This window comes from Oenanthe melanoleuca, chromosome 19 (genome assembly GCF_029582105.1).
Source record: "Oenanthe melanoleuca isolate GR-GAL-2019-014 chromosome 19, OMel1.0, whole genome shotgun sequence".
In the NCBI taxonomy this organism is placed as follows: domain Eukaryota; kingdom Metazoa; phylum Chordata; class Aves; order Passeriformes; family Muscicapidae; genus Oenanthe; species Oenanthe melanoleuca.
Window position 1 is genome coordinate 7,924,739 of NC_079352.1, and position 27,034 is coordinate 7,951,772.

At 46.8% G+C, this 27,034-nt stretch overlaps 1 protein-coding gene across 1 annotated transcript in view; it reads right to left on the reverse strand.

Moving 5' to 3' along the window:
• Nucleotides 1-12,484: 12,484 nt before the first annotated feature.
• The window catches only part of CASTOR2 (cytosolic arginine sensor for mTORC1 subunit 2), a 108,166-nt gene continuing 93,616 nt past the window's right edge, over nucleotides 12,485-27,034 (reverse strand). Inside the window, exons 3-9 of the mRNA XM_056506644.1 lie at nucleotides 20,862-21,055; nucleotides 20,026-20,158; nucleotides 18,650-18,773; nucleotides 17,963-18,073; nucleotides 16,530-16,612; nucleotides 15,511-15,605; nucleotides 12,485-13,018 (exon numbers count right to left, since the gene is read on the reverse strand). Of these exons, the coding sequence (XP_056362619.1) occupies nucleotides 12,953-13,018; nucleotides 15,511-15,605; nucleotides 16,530-16,612; nucleotides 17,963-18,073; nucleotides 18,650-18,773; nucleotides 20,026-20,158; nucleotides 20,862-21,055 (806 nt within the window). The 3' untranslated portion in view covers nucleotides 12,485-12,952. The remainder of the gene's footprint in view (nucleotides 13,019-15,510; nucleotides 15,606-16,529; nucleotides 16,613-17,962; nucleotides 18,074-18,649; nucleotides 18,774-20,025; nucleotides 20,159-20,861; nucleotides 21,056-27,034) is intronic.

Consider the following 27,034-nt stretch of genomic DNA (forward strand, 5'->3'; position numbering starts at 1 on the left):
GTAAGATCTTCAGCCCTAAATAGAAGTGTTGTATGGCTTAATGCAGTGGGGGTGTTTGTGCCTTCATTATAGTGGTTGTGGTCATTCTCAGACATGTTGCTTGGTGAGAACAAGGTCGGTGGCAGTGAGGGCAGTCTGACAAGCAGCAGCACTTACCCATGTTTTGGTTACAGTGTGGGGGGAGCATTTTGACCTTAGCCAGGTGCCCCCCAACCTGCTCTGTCATCCCTCTGCCATCAACAGGACAGGGAGAGAAAATCTGAAGGAAAACGTGGGTTGGAGCAAGGATGGGACCTGTTACCTTCATGGGCACAGCAGACTGACATTGGGGAAATTATTTTATTGCCAGTGAAACAGAGTAGGGTAATGAGGAATTAGTGTGTCTAAATAGAAGTCCAACTGTGCCTTTCCCACACCTCTCCTTTCTTCCCAGGCTCAGGCCTGCTTCTGACTTTTCTCATTCCTTTATCTCCTCTGCTACCTTTGCACCTACAGGTTTGTCTGTCACAGATTCTTACTCCTTTCTTTTGACTGCTGCTGTGCAGCAGTTTCTCCTCTTTCTAAAATACAGTTCTTTGAGAGCTGCTCCTGCTGTTGCTGATGGGCTCAGTTGTGGCTCAGAAAATGAACATACCCTCTTCCCTGCCACACCCCTTGTCTGTTGAAGGCAGATCCAACCTGTGTGGCTTGTGCTCCTCCTGTAGGATCAGGGCCATACAGGAGCCCTGTGCTGGGTTAGCTTCAGGTCACCACCACTGTGAATTGCAAAGCAACTTTGCATCATTTTGTCCTTCAAAGTATGGCAAAGTAGACAGCCCAAAATAAACCAGCATCCCTAAATATACCTGCAGGGAGGGAGTGTATGGGCCAAGGGTGCACACAGGGAGCTCCAATTAGAACTAGAATAACCTACTTGATTTGGCATTGATTACACAAGTGATCAGCACTGTGCTGGTGTGTTTGGCTTAAAATAGCCCCAGAGGGCTTCAGGCCAGGCCCCTGCTGCAGAGCCTGTGCAGGAACAGCTCCAAGCACTGCAGCAGCTCAGTGCCACAGCAGCTGAGGCCTGGAGGAGCTGCAGAAAGGATGGGTGAGAGGTACAGGCCTCCACACCCCACCATCCCCAGGAGTCCTGGCAGTTCCTGCTGGAGGGTTGAATGCAGTGTGGCCCCTGGGCTGCCCTGCAGCCCCCACATAGCAAGGCTGGTCTCATCTGCCAGCTGGCTGCCCCACTGGGGATAAAACATGAACACCTGCAAGACAAAGATTATCTTAGGCACTTGCTGTGTTACAACAGAATTTTCTCTACAGGATCCTTCAAAAACAGATGAGTCAGAGAACTAATAATTAGCCTTTGGCATTCAAAATACTCCTGAAACAGTGTAACTTCACTGTGCATCATAACTCACAAAAATCTGTTTTTGTGGCATCTTTTGCAAGAGGCTGGAATCTCCCCCCATCTTCCTCCAGAGCCCCAGCACCTCCTGCTCAAAGGTGTGAGCCTGGGCAGGTGAGGTAAGAAAAATACTGGTATGAAAAGGCATCAGTGTCCTTGGGGTCTGGACACCAGTTGAACAGCCTCAGTCCTGTTACTTACCTTAAGGTGCCATTTGTTTTTGTGGGGAGCTACAGGCAGTGCTGAGATTGTGTGGCAGTTTCTGTGTTGATTTATTTGGGTTTTTGTTTTACTGGATTAAACCCTTGAGGCAGTGCTCTGCATTAAGGCTTCCTTCCATATTAATTAGCAATTCCTCAGTAATTTACATGAAAGTTTTATCACTTGATCACAAGAGCAAACAATGGATTACACTACACTAAAAAGGAGATGCTTTTCTTGACTACAGTTTGTGTAAATGAGCTGCTTCCCTTTAAACAGCTACTGTAAATGGTTAAAACTGTAATATGGTGATGATACATCTGATTTCACGGTTTTTTTGCACACTTCAGGTTGTTCAGCTGTTTCTTGCAGACATGTGACAGTGGTGCTGTGCCCCCGTGCTGCTGACTGAGGCTCAGGACCCACAGTGGCTGCCCTAAAACAGTCCTTGAGGAGGCTGAGTTTGCTCCCCTGCCCCTGCAGGGCTCTGGGGGGGCTGTCCAGGGCTTGTTGCATTCTGCAGTGAGCAGGTAAAACTATGTCTGGCAAATACACTCACAGCATCCCACTGGCCTCTTATGTTAAGGGAAGAGGATAGGGCAGGATTGGTGGTTTCCAGACAGCAGCTGGAGGATGGAGGTGGTGGTGGGTTTCATCTGCAGGGGTACAGTACAGCCAGTGACAGGATCTGGACACCAGAGAGCCTCAGGGATGTGTGCTGGCCTTCAGAAATTGTGTGTGTGTGAGACACCCAACGTGGCTGTAGGTGAAAGAAATGAGAGTTACATCTTGCAGACAATGCCAAGCTCTGCTTTATTTTCATCAGTTTGATCAGTACAAAAGCAGACAGCATAAGTTTCACTTTTTATTCTTTTTCAGTTTAATTACTTTACAAAGTACAAAATATACTGTCATTTATTTTGGAACATTAGGATTTTTTCTTTTTTTCTGTTTTGTTTTTTCATACAGTACATAAATCTCAGCTTTTCAGCATAAGACCAGCAAAGAAAAGCAGCGTGTGCACTTGCTGGGAAAGCAAAACAGCCACTTCTCAGCTCCACACAACGTCCAGTGCATGATCCCAAGCTGCTGCCACCACTCCCTGTGCCTGGTGCTGTAACACCCCTCCTTGTGCAGAGGTCATGAAGGCAACTGGTGCATTCAGCCTCCCCTGTGCCTTGCAGGAGCTGCCCACCCACACGTGCAGGGCCTGGCCCCACTGAGCCCATGGGCACTGCCCAATGGCAGCTGCAGCCCAGAGCAGGAGCTGTACCAAAGGCCCCTGCATGGGGAGGATTCCCCCACCCTGTCTGTTTACATCAGATCTGGTAATTAAAGGGAAATAAATACACCTTTTTTTCCACCCTCCCCAATGAAAGGCTGCATGGGGTTTCTGAGAGGTGAGGAGGGAGGAGAGGCTGCAAGATTTTGGGGCTCCCAGCCCCACTTCAGCCTGTTTGGTGTGTGTCTGTGGTCAGAAGTGGTATTTCACTTACAGAGCAAATGATACATAAATAATTTATTAAATAAAAACTCCTAAAGGTTTGTGTTTCCTGCCCAGCACAGCTGTTCTAAGTGGCCAGGGATGAGAGACAGGCCCTGATCCAAGCTGGGCAGCTGCTGCCCCAGGAGCCTCTCTGTTCCTGGCAGTGCTAGAGATTGGGGTTAGTGTTGTGTAGGTATCTGGAGGGAATGTGGGCTCCTTTGGAGCCCCTGCAAAGGGGAGAAAGAGAAAAGTGCTCAGACTTGTTGAAGCCACTGGAGGCACTAATGAAGGGCTGTTGCACTGTGGCCCCCAGGGGCCAACCCCTGAACTTGTGTGGTGCAGTGGGGCTGTGACCCTCCCTCTGACCCTGCAGGGTGAGGCTCACTGAACTCAGCACAGAGGAACCAAACTGCCTCAGTGCTTGGGTCAGCAGGACAAGTGTCCCCTCTCTGTCAGTGCCACCCCAGCAGCTGCAGAGGCAGTTTGGAGGAGGATGCACTGGCAGAAAATGTGGCTGTCACTGTGCTAAAATGACCACCCTGCTCCTCAACTTTGTGCCTCGCAAGCCCCAAAGCCAGGCCTGGAGCCCACACACAGGGGAGGGATAACAGAATGCCCAGCCACAGCCAGCAGGGACAGGGGACGCATTAACCTTGGCACTAATTGCACTTGGATGCAGCTCTCACTCTCCCACTGTCAACAGCCATTGGACTGGCAAGATTGTTTCTAGCAGCAGTTGCAGGAGATGTTGGGTGAGAGATGAGGGCCACCCTGGATCCAGCACAACCAGAAGCACCTAGAAAAGACTGCCCTGGGATGCTGATTTGCTGCTGTGGTATCACTGGAGCAGTTCACAACTGGAGAACAAATAAAATCCTCGAGGAAGGAAGCACTAACACATGGGACTGGCAGGGATCCTGGTAGGTGGGGCTTGGGGAAGAAGGAGGGCATGACTCATTTTTAATTCTGCGATTACTACTAAAAAATGGCTGAGGTCATTGAGCTGGACAAACAATTCCTAATGGTTGAAGGAGGAATGGAGTGCTCCTCCTCCTGCAGAGCCACCTTCTTTGTACTCTGAACCTCCAGCTTCAGCACCAACCAACACACAATGCCAGAAAAAACAGAGGCTTGCTCCCAGGAAGGAAATGTTAAAATTCAGGGATTTCTTCAAGAGCAGGCCTGGTTCAATAGCCTGTCTGTATATATTTATATGTACTGCTGCAGGGGAACATCTCATGCCCCAGGGCTGAGCCCTGGTGGGAAGGCTCCTGTGCTCTGTGCAGGCTGCTCCTGCCTAGAGACAATGTCCCACAGTTGTAAGAGCACCACCAGCTCTTAAAGTAATTTCAGTGATCTCAAAAATTCAACCCCATCCCAAGGCTGGCACTAGAAATAATTGCAAGAAACAGTGACAACAAAGGCTGCAGAATTTTTTTCTCCTTTGCTCTATGTACAGGAACACCTGGCTCCTTCTTCAGTGTCCCACATGGCAAACACTCTGGCTTTTACCACTGACCACAGAGGAGACTGTTGCTTTTCTTAAGCAGAAGGGAAGTTCCCTTTGCATTCCCTTCCAGCTGATGGGAATGACTGGGCAGCAAGGACACAGAGGATAAGGAGCTCTGTTTACCAGGGCTGTCTCTCCCCTGTGACCTGGCCCAGAGCAGCATCCTACTAGCCTAAGCCTGGGGCTGCTTCAGCATTTCTGCTGGCAAATGGCAAACTGCTCTTTTGGGGCCCAAAGGAGCAGTAATGCTCACATCAGCCAATCTGGCAAGTGGGTACTTCAAGCAGCATTCCCACAAGGACTAGGGGATCAGGTACCTGTAAAATGTTTTTCAAGTACCAAAAGAGCCAGTAGGAATCCTCAAGCTTATTACTGTAACTGCATAAAGCTGGTTTAAATCCTCAGGGTGCTGAAATAGAAGCAGAAAGGCAGTCAGAGCAGGGGAACTCTAAAGAGCAGCCTCCTATGGCATCTTCCCATAGGTACTGTGCAACAAACAGTGCCTCTGCCACAGCCACACAAGGAGGGAAGAAGCAACCAGCCCCTCAAAATGAAGGATGAAAGGAGCCCTATTTTTGGCATAATGTTTGAGGGCTGGGGGGACCCTGTAAAACCAGTGGCTCTGCCTAGAGAGGGACATGGCACCTGCTCAGCTCTCCTGTGTTACAGGCAGAGGACAGAGCTGAACACATCCTGCTCTGCTCTCAAACATATTTCAATATTTCAATCCTGCCAGATGCCTGATGGGCATCTCTGTCCACGTCTGCTCCAAAATCCACACACAGCACATTTACAGAATTTTGCAGAAAGCTAAAAATGGATGAAAACAAAACCCCAAGGAAGCCCAGGGCATTAAACGGCTGTTTTGCAACTCTCCTGCTCCATGCAGCTGGTTCAGTGCTGAGCTGGGCTGGCCATGGCCACACAGGAGCTGTGCAGGCAGGGGAGGAGGTGTGTGGCTGCCACTCCCTTCACCTTGGCTGCAAAGCTTAGGCACTGTCAGCTGGGAGGAGATGCCAGAGGTTTGTGTTCCCTTGTGGCCAGGCCCTCCACAAACTCAGAGCATGCAGAAGCACAGGTCATGGCTGCAGGAGAATTATGGAGCAGGGGGAAGCTATTCCATGTAATCTGCAGGAACAAGGTAACATTCATTCCCAGGCTTTGAACCTGAAATGACCAGTGCTGTCTGGGGAGACCAAGAAAGGATCTTGTTTTGTATATATTCCAAAGAGGTACAGAACCCTAAAATTCATACCCTAAAATGAGAATGTACTTTGACACATACTTCACCCATTTCCCCTCCATACAACAGGGCTGTGCATTGCTCTGTGCTCACCAGAGCATCTGCAGAGGCTATTACTGCTGCAGCCAGGATTTGCTGATCAGCATCCAGTGCACGTCTCACACTGCAGAACCCCTTCCTTCCCTTCACCTTTGCTAACTGGAGCTGATAGTTCAACCCAGCTGTGCTGTAAGGATTAAATAAAGAAAGGGGCCAAGGACAGTAGAGTAACTCACGATTATTTCACAGTCAAGTGTTTCCCTTCCAGGGAAGCTGGGAAGGTCCCCCAGCCTTGCTGAGGATGCACAGACTGTTTCTGTACCCGTTCAGTGCTGCCAGGATGCCTGAGGGTATTGCTGGCCCCTGACATATGGCAGGGTACAGACAGACAGACAGATGTGCTCACGGGGAGAAGGTATCGAAATCTGGAGAAAGGTTTGCACATTTCAGCCAATGTAAACACACCCCAGTGCATGCTACAATGTGTAAATACTATTTGGCAAAGGATTACTGGGTTTTACTCTCCTGCAGTTAATAGAAGTTTAATCCAATGTTTGCAGGCAGGACTGGAACAGGTAAGTGAGATGCCTTAAGCTGCTTACTGGAGATGTCCACAAAGACAAAGTAACAGAGAGAGAAGAAATCCTCATCAGAAAATGACTTCTTGGCCATAAGTGAATGTTGCTGGGGGACACTTTCAGGAATTAGCAGCAATGCTCAGCCTGAGACCAAACAAAGAATTTCTCCCCTTTCATAAACAAAATACCAATTGCCCAGTGCTGATGGGAACATTTGTGCTCAGTGAACACAGACTGTGCCAGTGCAGCACCCAGCACCTCCTATTCACCTTGCTGATCTCTGCATTAGGGAGTTTGGATGAGCTGGTGCTCTTGAACAGTTTTGTGGGTTTATGGGTGGGGAAAACCACAAGGATGGGAGTAACCCTGATACCACCATTACATCCAAACACATGGTGATTCTTGGGAGCCTTCCCCAATGGAGAGCTGAGCATCAGAAAATATTTTAGGTACCGGGGGTTTGGAGGGGTGATGCTACCCACCCTTGCTGGGATGGTGTGCCTGGGACAAATGCATCCTCTGGGAGACTGGGCTGAGCATGGAGGCTGGGCAGGGTGGGGTGATCTGATCCAATCAAAAAGAAGGAAAGTGCTTTGGTGTTCACAACAAGCAGCAGAACTTCAATATATGTGTACAACTAAAAATGAGCATATTTATTCTTTTGCATCACTCAGCACTCCTCCTATCCCTGTTTTTCCCCTACTTTTCCCACACCTGTCACTAAGTAGGATCTCTGTAGACCCTGCACTGCCAGCATGGATGTGTGGGACAATGCCAAGTCAGCCTGGGCTGACCCCATGGCTGCTACAGGCCAGCATGGCCTGAAGCCCTGCCCTTCTGCAGCCAGGCAGTCACTGCAACATCAGCTCACACCAGGGATGGGCCCCTTTGTAAGAAAAAGAATTGTATAGCAAAGCTGAGAAAAGATGGAAAACTGCTTCTCAGAGCCAGGCTCTGATCAAGCACGTGCAATTCAACCTTTAATGTCTGAGACAGCTGCCCAACCTCCACAGGATGTCAGAGTCACACTGCCAAACCCTCATCTCACACACTGTGAGACTTGTGGGGCAGCTGGTGGGGAAACGTGTCAGGAGCTCATGCCTGAAGGCAGCAAATCCTGCAAAAGCAGTGCAATGGCAGAGCTCTGAGCAGAGCTGCTCCCTGCCCTCCCTCTCTCAGGGGTCTGCACATTCCTGAAAGCATCCAGAGCACCAGGAAACAACTGGGTGCTCAGGGAGCTACACTGGAGCCTGAGCAACCTCCTCTGCCACACACTCCCTTATACTGCCTTATTTCCTTCCAGTGCCAGCACGACAAAACGTGCTTCTGAAAAATAAAACCATCCATTTCTGTTGATTAGCTAGAGCCATCAGGACCTCCCAGCAAAACCTAAAAGTCCCCACACCCAACTCTGCATGGCACATCTTAAAAAGTAAATCCATTCTCAGTGTTGTGCTACCCCAAGCAGGACCTGACACCAACAAGGTTTTCATGAGAGGGGATTGATTTGTCTCTGACCAGCAGCCTGTGCCCTGGGAATGGTAACAGAGAACTTGGAGTTTACAACACATTTGGAAGGAGCAGTACAATGAATATGCTTTATAAATGGCACTGTTGTTAAGTGAGTCTTAATACTTATGTCACCCACTGCAGGTGCCACCATCTCTATGCTGCAGTCAAACTTTTTTTTCCATTTTTTCCATTAAGGCCTCCCCATGCAAGAGGCTGAGATGTGCCATCTACAGCACAGCATTACAGAAATTCCAAACTGACTTCAGTGCCTGGAAAGAAACCAAAGGGCAGCACTCCCCCCCAGCCTCTTCCCCTTTGTTGAAGTGTAACAGAAATAGGAAAACAGGATGTTTTCTGTTTCCCTACATGGACCCCAAGAGCACTCCTGGTCAGCAGAAATCTCCAATGGTGAGATGCAAAGACCACGCACTTCAGTGACGGGGTTCAAGCAGCCTCTTCTGCTTTTAACAGGAAAAGACCCTCCAACACTTCATCTATTTAAAAATAAGCTACTGATTTCAGCTCCCCACAGGCAAACAGGTGTGAATTCCCAAACAAATACCAGGGCCCTACACAAGCCATGGGCCTGCTGAGCCCTGGGCAGACAAACCCAGCAGGAAATCTCTGCCCCCAGCCTCATGCAGAGAAGGCCACAGGAGGCAGCTCAGAGGGAATGCTGGTGCCCAGCCCAGGCCACCCTGGCTGCAGGAAAGCTGGAGGAGCTGCTGCCCTGCTGGGGGAAGGCAGGCAGTGCTGGCACCACACTCTGTGCCTGCAGAGCTGGGAGCACCACTGGAAACCCCCAGCCAGGGTCTGGGCACTGTGCAAACTGACCAGCCCTCCTTATAGGCTGAGGCAATTTAGGGCAGCAACTAAGACATACAGAAAGAAAAAGGAGCGAATTTCCTGCAGTCTCTGTGCTTGAGGCACCAAACTGGAGAGGAACAGAATTTTCTAAAGCAGGGAGGGAAATCCAATGTTTCTCTCAGCAAGCAGAGGAACCCCAGCTTTGCTTCAGGCTGACTCCATTGCTGACTTCATAAAACATATGTAGAGAAAATGCAAGGGTGGAACTAATATTCATATTGCCCATTACTTGAATTAAAAATACATGGTGAATAAATGTTTGTACAGTACTCACTACACAGATACACACACGAATGTGTGCCCAGAGTATACACACATACACTCACACTGTGTCTGTATGTGGACCTGTATTGCTTGGGTGCCCACTTGATGTATTGGATGCAACCCTACAGACAAACATGGGTATTTACAGGTGTGCAACAGAGACACATTGTGATTTCTATGGACACACTTCAGATGTATATATATGCACACTGTTGCTCAGTAGAAAGGAATTTGTAGTCAAATTCTATTTAGGTTGAGTGAAAAAAACCAAAACCCTGTTTAATAACACACACATAACATGGAAATGTTGAGGGCTTCTAAGAAAATAAAGGCCTTGTGAAAGACAGAGGGTGCATGAGGGCCATGCTCTCCTCCCCTGCCTACCCCTTTCTGCAGGGCTGGAAACACCTTTTCATTTTGCTGTTTGGTGAATTTTTGTGACATGAGAGGAGAGAGGCCACTGCAGCATTGAGGCAACCCCTCATTAGCAGCAGCCATGGCCAGGGGGAACTGCCCAGAGAGCTGAGCAGGGATGCTGAGGCAGCACTGGCAGCTGCAGGTAATGCAGGCACCAGCCCAAGGGTGTCCCACTGAGACATGTTCCTCCTTTATCCACACAGTACTGAACAGCATGTCAGGGATGCTCAGACATATAAGGCATTTTAAAAAAGGAAAATACTCTTTAACTTTTTCCCACCCCAAAGGCTGGGTGCTGAGAGAATGGGAGCTGTGGAACAGCTTTAGAGCCCCCTGCTTTGGGTTCACTAAGCACTGTGGTGTTAATAGTGTGGTGGTATTATTATTACTATGAAAATATTTGATGAGGCCCCTGCAGAGCCCTTCCTGCAGTGCAGGTCTCACACACAGCACAACTGTGAAAGCTTGCATTGATCCTGACTTCAGGCTGGCTATGGGGACAAGGTTCCACCAATTCTGGCCACATTTGGAGTATCTCAGTTCCCACCAGAAAACATATGAAGGGAATACTAAATGGAAAGCATCAAGTTGTCTGAAACAATCTTCCTGGATGTCAGGACAAAACAATAAAAGGAAATAAAAAGGTGAAGCCAATGATGGTGACAGTGTCAGAGTCCCTCAATGGCATTTTACATCCTGGGAATTTTTCAGGCCAACTTTCCCATGTTGAGACATCAACCTTCCTTTGGAAGGTTTGAAATACCACAAAGCTTTCTACAGATTTCACAAATATAAGGTTGATTCCCTTGGGAAAAAAGTTAAATTACAAACATCAGCCTCTAAAATAGCCTGAGTGCAATGTTAGAAAATTAAAACCAATTTTTTTTTGCTTTCATTTAAGGCTCAGTAAAGTTGTTGCTTGTTTCAAATTAATTCCTTCCTATCCATGCTGAAGTCCATTGGAAGCAGCATTGGCACATGCACAGCAACACATGGAACTCTCTGATGCTCAAACTGGCATTTCCCAAAGGCTGATAAAACCCCAGAGCAAAAAGAAGACCCTGTCCTGATGGCTCTGTCATGGTGGCACTATCCATGCACACAGTGAAAACTCAGGCTCAGCTCAGCTGACCACAAACCTTGGTTGGCCACTCAGCAACTCAGTGGCCCTGTGCCCCCAGCCATGCCAGCAATCTCCATCCCAAAGAGTCACCCCCTGACAAGCTATGGGGTGAAAAGCTCCCAGTGCCCTGGCTGCCCACCCCATCCCAGCTCAGTGCCCACAGCCCTGGGCAAAGTCACAGCAAACATCTCCAAATGCTTTCAACACTGCACTGTGCAGCCTGTGCCTGTGTCCTTGCAGCAGGAGACCAAAGCATCTTTCCAAACAAACATCCAGAGATGCACAGTGCCCACATCTACAATAAACCTTTAGTCCAGCAATCTGGAGTGAATATAAACATATCATGGGACAATTCTGAGAACCCACGTAAAGGAACAGCAAAACATCCTGTTTGGTAAAGCACTGAACACGTGCCTCAGTGCTCCTCAGCAGGGATGTTTAGCTCCAGTAGGGCCAACCAAGGGAAGTCATCCATGCTTTTTCCCATGGATGCTCTGACTCCTTATCTAGATGCCACACAACATCCCACTGGTGCAAAATCAGATTTGAAACCCGGTGTTTGAATCCAGCAGCAGCAGAAACCAAAACTATTCAACCCTCCAGTACTGTGAATGCAGAACTGATCAACTAACTGTGTCTGTGTGTGCTTGCATGTCCAACACACCTGTATAAACCATGCCCACAGTACAATCCCAGGTGCTTGCTTACTGCCTCCAGACTAATGCAAAACCCTGGCTCACAGCTGATATGGCACAGCCTCAGGAAACTCCTGCCAGAGGCTGTCTCTGAAGCACGGCTGGAAAGCCCTCAGGAAAATGGCAAGATCTGCAATTTATGTCACGACTGAAGTGGAAGAAGTGAAGACATGCAAGATATGCTGGGGCTGGTAGTCACAAAAGCAAGGTCCTCTGCAGACAGCTTCTCCTTCCACCACCCCTTGCTGCATGTCACACGTGGGGCAGACTGCTGGCACCCACGTCTGGGTCACAGCAGAGCACTGGGCTCTGCTGTCCTCCACACTGCTGGCAGTGGCCATGGGCACAACCTGGGCTCAGGTGCCACTATGGGCCTTGATGCCTGCTCCTTCTGGCCCTCAGCTGTGGTACAAGCCAGAAGAAAACACACTACCCATGAGAAAAGCTCTATCATCTTTTAGGCCCCATCATCTTTTAGGCATTTTCAGCATCATTCTACTTTCACCAAACAGCAGCAATTTCCACCTGTGTGATGAAGGAACTGAAGAAAATCTGCAGGGGGTCCCCACAAGACTCAGGCACCCTCCTGGCCCTGGCAGGGGCAACCTGCTGTGGCTCTTGGCCAAGGTGGCCTGGGATGTGCAAGAGCAGCTACCCAGGGGCTCTGGGCAATCCTGTATTTCCCCACGTGTGTACACTGGATGGGAAAAAGCCTGAGGGGACAGGAGAAAAGAGGCCTTCCCCCTCTTGCTGGCCCTGGGGAACAAGGGCTGGGGGAAGGCTCTGATATGGGATAAGGGGACAACAGCTGTCCTGGAGCAGGGGATATGGCAGGAGAATACCGGGAGCAGTGAGAGGGTGACTGGGAAAAATTGACCAAAGCCAGACAAGTTTCAATGCAGATACAAGTCTGGTGACACCACCTGCCAGGAGCTGGCCAGAGCTGAGCTCCCCCTGCCCAGGCTTTCTCAGAGCAGCCAGGCTTTGAATGCAGGGAGAAAATAAAAGGGGAAATGTCAAACAACTGGATATTTTCCCCTTTTCCAATACCAAACTGTTCTGTCAGGGGAAACAGAACCCTTTGCTTCCCATCTCAAAACAGGCAGTGATGGACAGTCCTCAGGAAGTCTGATGTGAGGACACAAGCCAGGACTATGCCACGTCTTTTCAGTTTAATTCCAGATTTCATTTTGTTTCTGTTTTCAGGGCTCTCTGAGCCAGTGGCCTGTCCATCTGCTCTTGGCAGTGTGCCCACAGCCATCCCTGCTGCCAATGGGTGTCCTGGGCAGCTCCTTCCACACTGACAGCACAGCCAGGTGCACTTCACTGCAGAGCTGAACACCAGGAAACCATAGGAACTCCCCTTCCTCCTGCCCCTCATTAATAAATTTAATAAAATAATAATAATAATAATAATAATAATAATAATAATAATAATAATAATAATTAAAACAAAGGCTTATTGGAGCCGTTTCTCCTCAACTTTCCACAGTCTCTTTTCATGTCACTCTCTGTAATCAGATTTTTCAAGAAATACTGTGAGAAAAAAAGAATAATAATAATAATAATTATTATTATTATTAGAATAATAAAAAGCATCTGGAACCAGCTCAGAAGATTTCTAATGCTTTTCAGCTTGACTGACTTGGAGTGCATTGACCACACCATTTATATTTTCTTCAGGTACCTGCAAGAAAACAAAAAGAAAGGTCATGTTCCAGCAAAAGGGATGACAAGTAAAAGAGAGGAAGGAGACAAAGCCAGAGCAGTCCCAAGGAGGGACTTTACTGTTTTTTACCTACACCAGAAGTTCACTGAGAAAGGGCTCCATGTACAAGGACACCCCTGTGCACCCATGGTACCCCAGAGCAAACACTCTAAGTGAGATGCAGATGGTTTGCTGTGGTATGATGGGTGCTGGTGGGAGCCAACTATTCTGGGTTTTCTCCTTCCCCTTCCTCTCCCCTCCTTTCCCTTCCCTTTGTTGCTGAAGCACTTGCACACCAGGAGCTCACTCATGCAAGGTGCTGATGGATTTATGTGGCTCCCTAAGGGCTCCATGAGGCTCTCAGGGCACCCACAGGTTTGGAACCCCTAAGTGTGGAGGGGAAGACCATGGTGGGTGACAGGAGAACACACCCATCAAAAGAGGAAGGGAGCTACCAGTCTGTGGTGCATCTGTGCTTTCTTATCCAGTCTTGTGAGGAGACTTAACCATAGAAGTCTGTATTATTCATGGGTGTCTTTTCAGGCTTGCTGCAAGAAAAACCTCTCGTAACAGAAGATGTGAAAAAATCTCAGAGTGACTGTCACTGGCAGAAAAGAACATCAAAAATAAAGTTACATCTGGCAGAAAAAGTACGTCTGACCTCTACATAAACTCCAAGACACTGGCAGCTCTTGAAGAATGGAAAGAGGACTGAGGGAAAAATAAATTATCTGCAAGTTGCTGCAAGAAGCCAAAATAATTCAGGTCAGTGTCTTGGCCAACAAAACCACCCTAGAGCCAATAAACATCCAGCCCAGCCAGCCCAGCCAGAGCAAAGCCAGGCAAAAAATGGCCAAAGGATGGAAGGATTTGACAACTGGAACAGCACTGTCCAGGAGAAAAGGCTTTTAAAACCATACATAAAGAAAATGGTAACTAGCAAAGAAGAACACTGCAATACTGCTGTGAGTAAGGAAGACCTGCAGACCTGCATGCCCCCCCTAACAGCTGCCAGCTGCTCTGGCAGGATGAGGCACTCTGAGAAGCTGGAGCTGCCTGCAGAGTCATGGCAATTATATGGCCTTAGTTTTCAGCTACATATCTATTTTAACTGATAGGACTGAGCTCTCCAGATATGGCTTGACATGTAGAAGCACTCTTCACCTTCTGCTTTGCACAAAAAGTGCACACCTGGGGCCACACAATGGGCAGAAATGTGAGGCAAAGCTAACAGTATTGATTTTTAAATGGTGTTTTATTAGCTTATCTTATCAGCACAGTTAATATTAAAAAAAATGAGACAAACATATATAACACTTTGACCTTTGCTATCTGAAATAATATTTACTTTTACTCTTTACACACATGACCTATCAGCTGTGAATGGTTCACACCAACCGTGAAAAAACAAAGTAATGAAAAAACCCCAAACCTGCTTTGATCTCATTAGAGCTTTTACAGGTCAAAAGTAGGATCTGAACAGTGAATGTGCAAGTGATGGAAAGAGAGGTATAATGGAATAAAGGGCACATTTAAGAAAAAAAATGAACAGCATGAAGCAGCTGACTCCCTCCTGCAGGACCAGAGAAATGGGTTCCAAGACATCCCATTTGTGGCTATAGGCAGAGCATTTTCCTTTTTTAGGGGAATTCCTCATTTTTGAGGGCATCTTCTTTGCAAAGGAAGAGCAGAGGTAGGCCCAGAAAGTAAAATATCCATCAGTATAGAAAATGAAGAGATCTCTCCAAGGATGGCAAGACTCTTGTGTTGATGACTGTGCTGCAACTGCTTATGGGTACTCATGAGAACAAACATGGGAACAACCTTATCTGCTCCAAAATCGCCTTCTTTTGCTGTGCTGGCCATTATTGCTTGTTTATCAAAAAACAGGAAGATGCAGGGACAGCAGAGCTAATAGATGGGTCTCAGACAGCAGAGGACAATGCAGGCATCGAGAGATGAAGGCAGAGGTCTGCTACTGGTAGACTGTCCAAACAGTTCCCAGCACACAAAGACACCTGTGATGATCCACCCTTAAGGGGAAGGAAGCACCTAAGGAAGCACCTTCCCCTTAAGGGTGGGTTGTCACAGCACTGTCCTGACAGTCTGGAGCCTACAACTGTCTTTGGTAGCAAATTGAAGGGTTTGTGGCTATTTCTAATAAAAGATACAGATGCAGTGGAAGAAGCTGCTCAGGGAGGTTGTGAAGTCTCCATCACTGCAGATCTTTAAGGACTGAGACCAGCCTCTTTTGAGAACAACCCTCACTAACAGAGCTGTGCCTTTGGGTAGGACCAGGCTTGGTTCAGGAGGACAGTGACAGCCAGGAGGCTGAAGACAGGAGTGTGCTGGGCTACACTGCAGCAAAGGCACTCCAACAAGCTCTCTGGATGAGAAGTGACATTCTCACAATGAGTTTTCTCCTAAATAAAAGATCTCCCCTACTCCAAAGAAGCTTTATTCATACTCACCAAGGCGTGATCAAACTTAAAAGTACTGATGTAGTAGGCTGGGATGTCAGCTGCAGCCAAAGGCTCAGAAATCTGAGCAACAATTCCACATTCATCTGTGGGGAGATAAAAAATCAAACATTGCCTTGAGGGCTTGCAAAAGTCTCAGAGCTCACCAGCTCTGTGCCTACGTATGGAGAAGTTTGTCTTCACAAGCTCCAATCAGAAGGAATATAGGTAATAAAATGTATTCTTTCTCACAGAATCAAGCTTTTCGGCTACAACAATACATTGCACATTTAGTTTTATTACCCTCTTTTTGCTACAAAAAAACACACATTCTCCAAAGGCACAAAACTGTTAGAACTGGAATAATTTAGAGGTCCAAAGAAAGGCACTGAATAATGTGCAAGAAGAAAGCACAAAATCCAGCCCCATATACCCTTTACATTCATTTTTCTCTATTATTGAACACTTGTTTTTGTTGCAGTATTCAAACCAGACCCTTAAAATTTCAGGGGGCATAGAAATAACAAGAACACTCCTGCAGACATGAAGCATTTGGTCTGTGCTACTTAGGACCAATATTCTTTTGAGTAGAGAAAACGTGCACGACTGCATGTGAAATACATCTGTGAACAAGACTTCCATTTGGACTGCTATAAACCTATAAACAGTCTACTAGAAACACAGAATTACCCAAGCACTGCACTGGAGTATGACAGAGCTTTCTGACCACTGATTTCAGTACTCTACAATTAATTTCCATGTCACCTTTTAGTCCAGTTTTTCTCTTTAACCAGAGCTCGAGCTGTAGCCACCTCCAAAGTCCTGCAGATGAATGCAATGTAGCTGAACTGTTGAGCATGTAGCACTTTCAGTATATTCATTAGTCAAACTTAATTGGAGTCAGGCTTCTATTTGAAAATCTCAGCTCACAAAGTCATGGAAAGCTGCTGCCTCAGATGGATTTTTCCATACCCCTTGAAGGCCCTGAGGTGACTGCCTGCACACCAGCTGATCCTCCAAATGTTACTTACCAAAGCCAAGAGGCTGCCCACCAATCCTCACCATCTTCCACAGCTCACCAGATGCACTTGTAAACAACAAATTATTAGGAAATCTGTAAAAAAAAAGAAAAAAAAAAATGGCAAACATAGCAATTAAAACACAGCAGTGTGTCAAATTCTGCCTGTGGGGGATCTGCTCTTCCTGCATCCTTGAGATGTTTGAAGCCAACAATAATGGGGCAGTAGCCTTGGCAAACTGGGAAAAGTCAAGGCAGGTGGGGCAGATGCACCTGCCTGACCCTCCAGGGATCCTATGGCAAAGCAGCATCTGCTGCTGGAGGTGGGACAGGGACTCAGAGAGGCACGGGAAAAAATTTCTAAGCAGCAGGCTGTGCCCCAGCTTTACAAATGCTGAGATTGTGAAGGTTTGATTTAAGCTGCATTTGGAAACACCTAGGGATGGAGTATGTTTCCATACCTGCTCTCAGGAATGTGAGCAGTAACTGCTGGTTTTGTGTCTCAGCACAATCAGTGGTTTTTTCCATACCATCCTGGGAGGTCCCTGGCACCACTGCAGAGGTCCCTATTTCTTAGCAGGGGAAAGGAGACCAGAGGCTAAGAGAGCTGCCCAAGGTCAAGCAGGCAGCCTGTGAGAGAAGAACTGGCCCCTGCTCCTCTTAAGACACACAAAGGTTTACCCCAATAAGGTCAAAGAAACTTTCAAGATTTCAATTAATTTGAAAAAACAAGTCCCTAGGGCAGGGGACTTGCCCCCAAGAACAAAACCCAAACTGCACTGTATGTCAAAAGCAAATCTAAGCTCTGCTGAGTACAGCATCCCTCCAGGCTGCAGAGCTCAGAGCCTGCTGTGCTGCACAGCTGCAGACACACACACACACACACACACACAGAGGCTGGCTGCTCACCAGTTCACTCCCTCCTTGCTAGACAAACAAGTCATGGTGAGTCTGGTCATGATGATAATGTCCTGAGTCATCACTGTGCTGCATCATAACCAGACTCACCAAGCCCATCCATCTGTAAAAGCAAAGCAGAGGACCCCATCATTGACATCCCCACCCTGATTTTGGCCTTTAGCAGGAAAACTTCAAACACCTACACCAGGTTTTCCTTTTGGGTTTTGCTCTTAGAAGGACAGCTAATGAACAACAGAATAAAAATGCCTAAATCACTTTGCTCCAGTTTTCCTCTTTTGGAAGTGAGATAACCCTACCTCACATTGATTTGTGATCTCACTGAGGGCTTGGACAGATCAGTCCAAAATTTAGATACTGGAACCAAAATGGCAGATTTTACTCAGAAAAGTGACAGGGTGTACAGGCCCATGACACCCATACAGAGACAGTCTAAATTATTAACACAGAGGAGTCTAAGCTGCTTCCTGCTCCTTTCAGAACATCCCTTTTTTTGAAGGTCCAGGTTACTCTAAGACCAAAGCTCACCTCTGCTGTGTCTGGACATCCATGACCAGGGAGATGTAACCCTCAATGAGAGAAAAGGAGAAAAAGCGAATATGTCCCGAGTCTTCGTTGCCCACCACTGAGTCCTTTACTCTGAAGAAACAGAGGAGAACTCCATTAACTGCAGCCAGAAGAGCACATAAAAGGGTTTTTAAAGCAGATATAGCCAGTGAAACCAGAAATGTTCTTACATTGACTTAGGAAGTGACACTGAGTCCTCTTGCTTTATACTAATTTAATTGTTTTTTTATTTTGCAGGTGGAAAACTATTCAGTCCCCACAACTGACAAAACTCTCCATCCCTGCCTCAAGGTCCCCTCACAAGAGACTGGAGCCACAGGCACAAAGGGGCAGCAAACCAGCCAGCTGTAAATGCTCCAGTCCTGTGAGGATGTGCAGCACACTGACCACAGGGCTGCTCTTACCTTCACTCTGAAAACACTCAGCTTTCCAAAGCCAGCAGATGTATTTGGACACTCTCAAACACCTGTTTGGCTTCCACCTGTCAGGACAACTCTCTTGAGCCTGTGAAACCTCCCTCCCCCAGTGCAGAGCGCTGGAGCAGCACAAGGCCACAGCAGATCCCTGGGCACCCCAGAGGAGCAGTGGGATCTGTGCCTCCAGACTGGGCACACCTCTCCTGGAAGCTCCTCTCCCTGCAGGACCTACCCATTGGAGTAAAACATGACATCCATGAGGAGTGTAGCAACAGTGGGAAGGGTATCTGGATCCAGGCTGGTGACGCAGAACATGTTACTTGGACTGGAAAGAGGATGAATGACAGGCCTCTGAACTGAAAGAGACACACACAGACACACACAGCTGTGAAGCCACATCTGCAGCAGGCTCCTGTCTCCATCACTGTTATCCATGCACTGGAACAGTCACACAGAAAGCTGCCAGTATTTTAAGGCAGTGCCTCATTGCTAATGCCCTGCTGGCTCTCAGAGAGGGAATGAGAACTGTGGATAATCTGCTCCTGTGCTGCTCTCCCTCAGGTGTAGGGGGGTATTACCCTGAATACCCTGCCCAGCTCTCTGCTCTGGGGCTTTATCCACATGAGATAAGGGACAAACTAAAGGAGGTGCCAAGAGAAACTGAAAAGTAGACAAAAATGCAGGCTTCCACCATTAAAAAGCAGGGCTATGGAAGGCATTTCTCCAGCTGTGGTTGATGGCAGTCCATCCTGTTTTCCCTCATTTCTGGGGACCTATTTTGCCATAATATCTCGAAAAATTAAAACCCAGCTGCCACACAGTAGTTTGCCTAACAGATTGCAGCCAGTGGCTTTTTAAGATTTAGCAGCCAGCATTTAGGCATGCAACACAGCAAGCTGCATTATCAACATGTGTTTCACTGTGCCCTTTCTTGATGCTTTTTTTTCTTTAAGACTCATTTTCTTAAACAAGGTGAATGTCAGCTCTTGAGTGATGAAACTGAGTGTCACTTCATAATAACTGATCCCTGCTTTTTCCGATTATGGGCAAACAATTACACATGTCTGTAGGCAAGCATACATATATAAGCTGATCCTTTTCCTAATTGTGCCTTTTGGCTTGATACTTGTTCATCTAACCTGCAAACATCCTAAGGTTCTGTACAGCCCTGGACTCATTGTTGCCTTGATCCTCACTGACATTGAAGTGTGAAAGTTGAAAAACAATCTTCTCTGTGCATCACTGCAATACTTAAAAAAGCTTTTTAGAGAAGCCATTTTCCTTTGGAATGTTGAAGCATGGAAATATGAGATACAGACATTATTTTTGCAACTGCAATGAACTGTAACCTTCTGTCCTACCAAAGGCATGTCTTCTCTAGAAAAACTAGCATTAAAAGGCCAAAATTCAGCCAAACTTACTAATGCTGCTCAGAAAGTTAAAAACCTACTCAAATCCTTGGTTGCACTGGGATGGGCTTGTAAGGTTATACTTTTACAACAGGATAAATATTCACCCAAATGTGGAAGGAAGCTAGGAGGCAGGACTTCCACCCCATGTGTCAGGGAAACCAATTCCCTGGCAAGCTGAGCCTGTGCTGGTCCTTACCTAGTTTTGGTTTGACAAATCCATTTGTTACCCCAAAGTCATCAGCAGCCACTGTCTCCCCATTGACTACTCTGAGGATGGTGAACTCGGCAGCCAGCGTGTGCATCACGAAGGGGAGGTCTCGCTCACGCACCTGAAGGTGACAACAGGATTGATTACCTGGTGTAATAATTCTAATTATTCTGGTATGCACCAGAAATGACAAAACACTGAGTGGAGGGAACATACTTGTAGTGCACAGCAAAGTGGACACGACTCCTGCTTGAGTCTTGTTGAGTTACCATTTAGGTGTATCTTAAGGGAAGCACCCTTGGTGATATCATTGTATCAGTATCAGTAGGATGAAGCATCAGAGTGCTTTTATGACTGTAAAAAGATTGTGGAGATTTCTAAGTGGGAGATGCTTCACCTCTTTTCCAGCATTCCTTCAACAACTCAGCACTGCCTGTTCTTTGGTCTAGTTTCCTCAGGAAATAAGTAAATTTCGGAGCCTCTTGGCCACCACCAGGCAACCTGACAGCAGACACTATGTTCCTCTAACTTTCAGAAAACCAGTGTCCGAGTGATGGTGGGAAGTGCTACCAGTATCTCCATAGCAGGAGAGACTGTAGTGAGGGCTCAGCACTCTCATTAGATACCAGACAACCCATGACAACAAATACTTCACCCCATAGCAAAAACTCCTGAGATGTCAGAGGGCCTAACTACAAGGAACAAAGCTCTGGGGAAAGCAGACTTTGGTACTTCTGCCACTCCCAGACAACTTGCTCCCAGAATTGCCCAACTGAACTTAACTCTGAACAGTAACTCTGCCTGGACCCCTCGTGTCCTCTTACCAGGATGAAGTCCGTCTGATAGGTGGAGAGCATAAACACTGAGATGTTTTGGTCAGCTAGGGGTGCTATGACTGACTTGGCAATTTTGGTCACTCCGATGGGCTGGGAGCTGGAGAAACCACTTCCACCAGACACCACGTTGAGGGCAAGCCACGTTGCATCGGCCACGCTCAAGTGTTCCGAGGAAGGGAGCTCTGCAAAGACAGAAGGGGAGGACAGAAGTTTGTTTTAGAGGCAGAGAGAGCCATGTGCCATACTATGTTCCAATATGTGCTTAGCACAGAGCTCAATGCAAGGAGTGAGATGAGCCCCCTTATCCAAACCGCCTGGGCTTCCCATGCTGATCCACAGGCTCGCACTGTGACACTCTTTCAGTATGGATTGCACCAATTTCCATGGCAGGATTCACATCGACTGTCAAGGACAACACAGGGAACTGCTGGTGACTCAGCAATTCACTTGGATGCCAGTGACCAGTTCTGTTGACCTTCCCAACTGGAAACAGCCTGTGGTGGCTGTTACAAAAGGAGATGCCAATGTGGGTGTAAACAAACTGTGTATTCTATTCCCCTCTACACCATTCCTGACAAAGTGTTAATTATAGGTCATTTGCAGGAGCTGCCCATCCCACATCTGACACCCCAGGGTACAAGCTGGGTGTTAAGAGAAGAGGCAAACCCTTGGAGGCAGGGTAGTGTTTTTTCTTCACACCAACGACCCAGCTATGGTAACTCCCCTCTGGGGGAGCACCAGCACAGTCACACCCATACTGAAGGGGGTAATTCCCAACCCCGTACTGGGCACCACCAGAATAAGAGCTGTAATTTTGACCATCAAGAACTCCCCAAAATATCCTATTCCATTGTGAAACTCCCCACCTGGGGGAGGTACTGAGCATTCCTGCCTGGACCTGGGTGTATATAATCCTGACACCACCATCACCACCACGGGATGGATCCAGAGGAGGACCAGAACTTCCACAGGATCACAGCTCTCGATTGCAACCGTCACTTCAACAAGACTGTGATCAGCACCCTGACCAGCAGACTGTACTCTGTGCCAGTCTTCTGTTAGCATTGCATTTATTGCAATCTTTCCATTAAATTGTAACTCCAACCTGAAATCTCTCTCAAGGTAATTGTACTGGGATTGTCCCACTGGTTTGCTTTCAAAGCAGCACAGTGGTATTGGACTTAAATCTCTATCATACAATTTCTTCAAATATTTTACTCAAGCTGTTCTAGGCTCTTTTGTTTCTGTTTTTCTACTCTAATCTAAACCCAAATTTCATATTCCTGGACTGGAAATGGAGGTTGATAGAGCAGGTTGACAGTCTTTGAAGATGCAGAGCAGGCCCCCTATGCATCTGCAGGCTCCTGCCTCCATCTCTAAAGCATAAGAGCCACACAGCTCTGCAAGGGATGGATGGATGGATGGATGGATGGTGTAACACATATACTAGGATTATGAAGTAGGAACTTACTAAGATAATGCAAATTACTTTGGAAATGGAAAATACTAAGAATAATCCCATTCCACTTGCTTCTAATCTGTTGTGGTTAAGAAGTTAAAAATCTGCAGCTAAACCATTTAATACAAATTATTAACTGTTTTAAAAAACCCTTAATGTATGAACAGAAAACCAGATGCAGACTCTGGAATGAAGGCATACACTGCTCTAGGATTCTCTAGATTTTCATTTTTTGTTTGGCAAATTATAGAAACAAACAGTTCAGATCCAGACTAACAATTGCATAATCTCAGCTAAATCGACATGGCATAAGGAACCTGATCTCAGATGCAGATCCAGGCAGGAAGGGCACAGCAGATGTGCCAGGGGAGGCCTCCACACTGAGCTCAGAGGTGAGATGCAGCCCAGGAGTCTGAGAGCATGAACCCCAGCATGGCTGCTCCTGCAGTCAGCACTCTGGCACTTCAGGCAAGTGCTTGCATGTCTCCATGTCAACACTCCTGGCTCCTCCATGCAGGATCCTTTCTTTGTCCTTCAAAGGACCTTTGAAGAGACCTTTGGGAGTTGTTTCTGTACAGCCTCAGACACAGTGTAATAAATTCCTAACCTTACCTTCTCCGAATCCTCAGGCACCACTTCCCTGAGACACTGACAGCACTGAAAACCCAAAATGATCTGAATAACAAACACACTTTGCTCTCTTCAATAACCTCAAATGTGTGGAGCATGAAAACAACCTATAGCATGCACACTGCAAACAGTGGGGACACTGAGGGGTCTGCTTCTGCATTTTGATGTTTGGCTTCATAAACCAATGTTTCTTCTTTCATAATCTGAGTTTATAAGGAATAAAAACTAGACACCAGGGAGAGGGGGCAATTTTGTGCATTAATCAACAGCATGTTATGTCAGAGAGACCTGTGCAAGTTGCTTGAAGCAAATGATTGCAGCAAAATACCATTTTCTCATCAGCCCTTTGCACTTCCAAACCCAAGCTTCCTGCATCACCAGGCATGGAGAAGCTAGAGCTCAAAACAACTGCTGCTGAGCTATATGTTTCAGGGTCCTGTTCTCACCTACTGATCCCACTTGCAGCAGGCACCTCCCAGGTGTGCCCAAGCCCACCAATAACTCCCTACTGGCAGCGAGATCACAGCTCATTTTCTGCTCTGTAAACAGAGAAGATGATAGTCCTGCTTTGTACAGGTGGTAAGGATGGCATTTCATTAAATACCAGTTTAAACACAATTTTGTGCCAGGGATGTGATGGAAGATGCAGTATTTAGTGGTGGACAGAGGCATTATCCCATTTTACTCCAGCAGCAGCTGTGCTGGATGAACTGCCCCAAGAAGACCTCATCAAGCTCTTCCTCAGGGGGAAGGAAAGCTGATTTGCTTATTACACTTATAATTACTCAGAAGTGTTAATAATTTCTGGGTTTATGTGTTTAACAGGCCCTATGAAATGTGACAAGGGCCACTGCTTTTACTTAAGTAACCTGCTTCTCATGATTCAATTAACTTGGAAAAATACATAGGAAGTAATGGAAATAGCAATTTTGGACACTGTTTTCACTAGGCAGCCAGACAGACAAGTACAGCCCAAATCTGAATGAAACAAACTTAGGCTGAAGGCTCAGCAAATTAATCTAAATAGTGTTAAATAAGCCATGTGGGATGGTGCTTTGCCCAGGAAGCTGTTGAATGCTGTAAACCCAAAGAGAGCCAGAACCACCAGTTGTAACATTAGCGCAGACTCAGTGAGGCAGAATAAGGTAATAATTAGAGAGCAAGAGGAGGAACTGCCCACATTCCAGTACCAACTCACCATTGCCATTTTCCCCACAGGAGAACAGAGCTCCAGGCCCCCACAGCTTCAGCACTGCAACATGCCTTGTCCTTCCATCGGGCAGAAATCTCTCTGCTGGGCTTTCAAGATCCTCTGGTTTATCAGAGTGCAGTCACTCCCACTTCTGATCATGGGGGACATCTCAACTCTGGCTGAAAAAGACCTCTAAAAGGTCAGAGATTTGGGCTTTGTTTATTATAATCAGGGTTTTCATTTTGACCTTTCATTGGGATGAAGTCTTAAGATTTTTCTGGTTTTGCTGTGTAAGGCTTTGCAGAGTTGCAGAGAAGGCACCAGGAGCAGTTCAGCTGCCTGCAGGCTCTGTAATCATCATTTGCTGCCCAACACAACAACAACCACAGTCTGGAAGAGCAGGCTTCCAGACTCAAGCTGTCATTCCATCCATGGTCTCTGGCATGGAACACCACAAGCCTCAACAAGATGTGATCATTTGGATAGTCCAGGATGAATTTCCCTGGCAATGCAACGCTGGATACCAATTACTAGTGGGCTCCAAAAGCCTGTGGGGCTGCTCTCCATTGGCACAAGTATCAAACTAATGCCAGTCCCTGTGCAAACCAAACCCAGCCAACATGCCAAATAACATTTAGGGCGTGAGTAACTGCTGATTCACAGCACAGGTGATTTACAAGGTGTGGAGTCTGTCCAGAGCCTCACTGGCCCATCTGGCAGCCCCAGCTGAAGCAGATCAGCCTCTGCAGCACATGTCATCCTGGGATGTGAGGTGCTGAGTATCATATCAGCCATAATTGGCTCCTGAGCTCCAGTAATCAATATCATTTCCAAGGAGGACAACAAACATTGGCTGAAACCCAAATACAACTGAATTGCTGCCTCTGGAGCACTATGCAATGCTGCAAGTACTGTGAGCTGCTGCTCCATGTGACACTCCTAAAATATCCTTGGGAGGATGCTGGGATGATGATGAGATTCCAGCTCATGGGTCTTTGCAAGCAGCCAAGGAAGTAATAGAAAGCAGGGAAGGAAGATCTCCTTGCTTACAACCCTGACCAAAGAGTCAGTCTGGCAGTGTCAGTCTGGCAGTGTCAGTCTGCACAACATTAGAAAAGCAGCATTCTTTCTGCCTACATTTTCTACCCTGAAGACTCCTCAGTTTCAAACACCCTGCATAGTAGGAGGCACGGCACTGGGAGAGAGCCCTACCTCTCCAAAAGAACACTGGAAAATGTGCTAAATGCTCTGAGAAAGGGCAACACCACCAGAGATTTTTTCCTTTTCTGTACTTACTTTAAATGGGTTCACATTTCTCATGGAAATGTTATAGCTGAGGGGGAAAGAATTGGAAAATGCACAGTTCCACAACAGAAATGCATTTCACCCACCCACACTAATATCTAGGTGAGTCCTGTATTACATGCTGCTAACTCCCTTCCCCCCACAAAGACACTCCGTGAGCTGTTCTCTGTGGACTCTTCCAACTTTATGGCAATCAGACACCTCTCAGCTTCCAAGTGAAACTGCGAATAAACGATGGATTTATTGTAGAGCTTGGAGAGAAATGAAGACCCTCAGCTGGTTTCCTCCTTTGGTGTGGTATGTTGGATCATCTCCTAAGCACTTATCTTCACTCAGTACACAAACTTTTACATTAGAGTGGAATGCTCTGAGTGATGTGTTTCTTCTGATACTCTGAATGAATAACTGATCATTTGATTCATCATTATGAGATTTACATTTGCAGACATAGTTAACTCCAAATATTAAGAAATAATTAAATTAAGAAATATTGTGGACTTTCTGACCAGCGTTCTGGCTTTAGAAACTTTACATTGTACTTATTTCACCTTTATAGTTTCCCTCTGCAAAAATGGCAGGTAGAGTCTGGCTTGCATTAAAAAGATAGAGAAAAAGACTCCTGCAATAACAGGACCCCACTTGTAAGTCATTAAAAATATAAGTGCTGCTAACTGCAAAAGTCATGATAAACTGGGAGAGCTGTTGCTCAGTGCTGCCAAGTGGCAACACAGTTTATGTGTACATATATATTTAATAGGATCTTTATGTTTAGTAAAGGGTTCTCTTCCCACTCCCCACACTGCTCTGCAGTTTTAAAATCTCATCTTAAAAAGAAGTGAGGGATTATCTGAGGCTGTAAAGCCTGATCCAAAGCCTAGGCATCTTTCCTACTTCTCTGTCAGCAGCAGCACGCTGGAGGAGCTGGAGAGGCCACGGGGTGCAGGCAGTGGGTGCTGCCAGGCAGAGTGTGCCATGCCCCAGCCATCAGCAGGGAGCTGGGATGCCCAGGGCCCATTGCCAGCACCCAGCTGCTGTGTTTCCCCTGACATCTGCATAAAACACACGTGTTTGAACTGGGTATCTCTGCTCAGGAAACATTTCAGGAAACTTTTATTCTTGCAGGCACTGTGGAAACTGGCCATTTGAGCTCAAGATTCTGAGGGGAGAGTGGGTGGAAGGTAACCTGAATCTTGTTTCTTTTGAGCAATCAGGCAAAGAGAATATTCCTTGAATGTTGTAAAACGGAGTATTCTGTTTCTCACTTTCACACAAAAAGCTGTGTTAAAAAGGGGTTAAAGCAGGATAAAGATATTTATTTATTTATTTAACAGTTTTCATAGTGTGCTAAAATCCAGAAGAGCTCTAGAGATGGTCCAGTGGCTAGCTTTGTGTGTTCTGGTCCTTACTCCTCTGGAAGTACAGAAATTTTTCCTGCAGAATGCCTGGCTCTGCTGCATGGAGAAGCCAGTGATCCAGCACTGTGCTTCCTCCACAGGAGCCCACTGGGGCAGCAAAAACATCCTGGGGGCATTACACTGCAAATCTTGACTTCTCAGAGGATGCAAATAGCCTCTC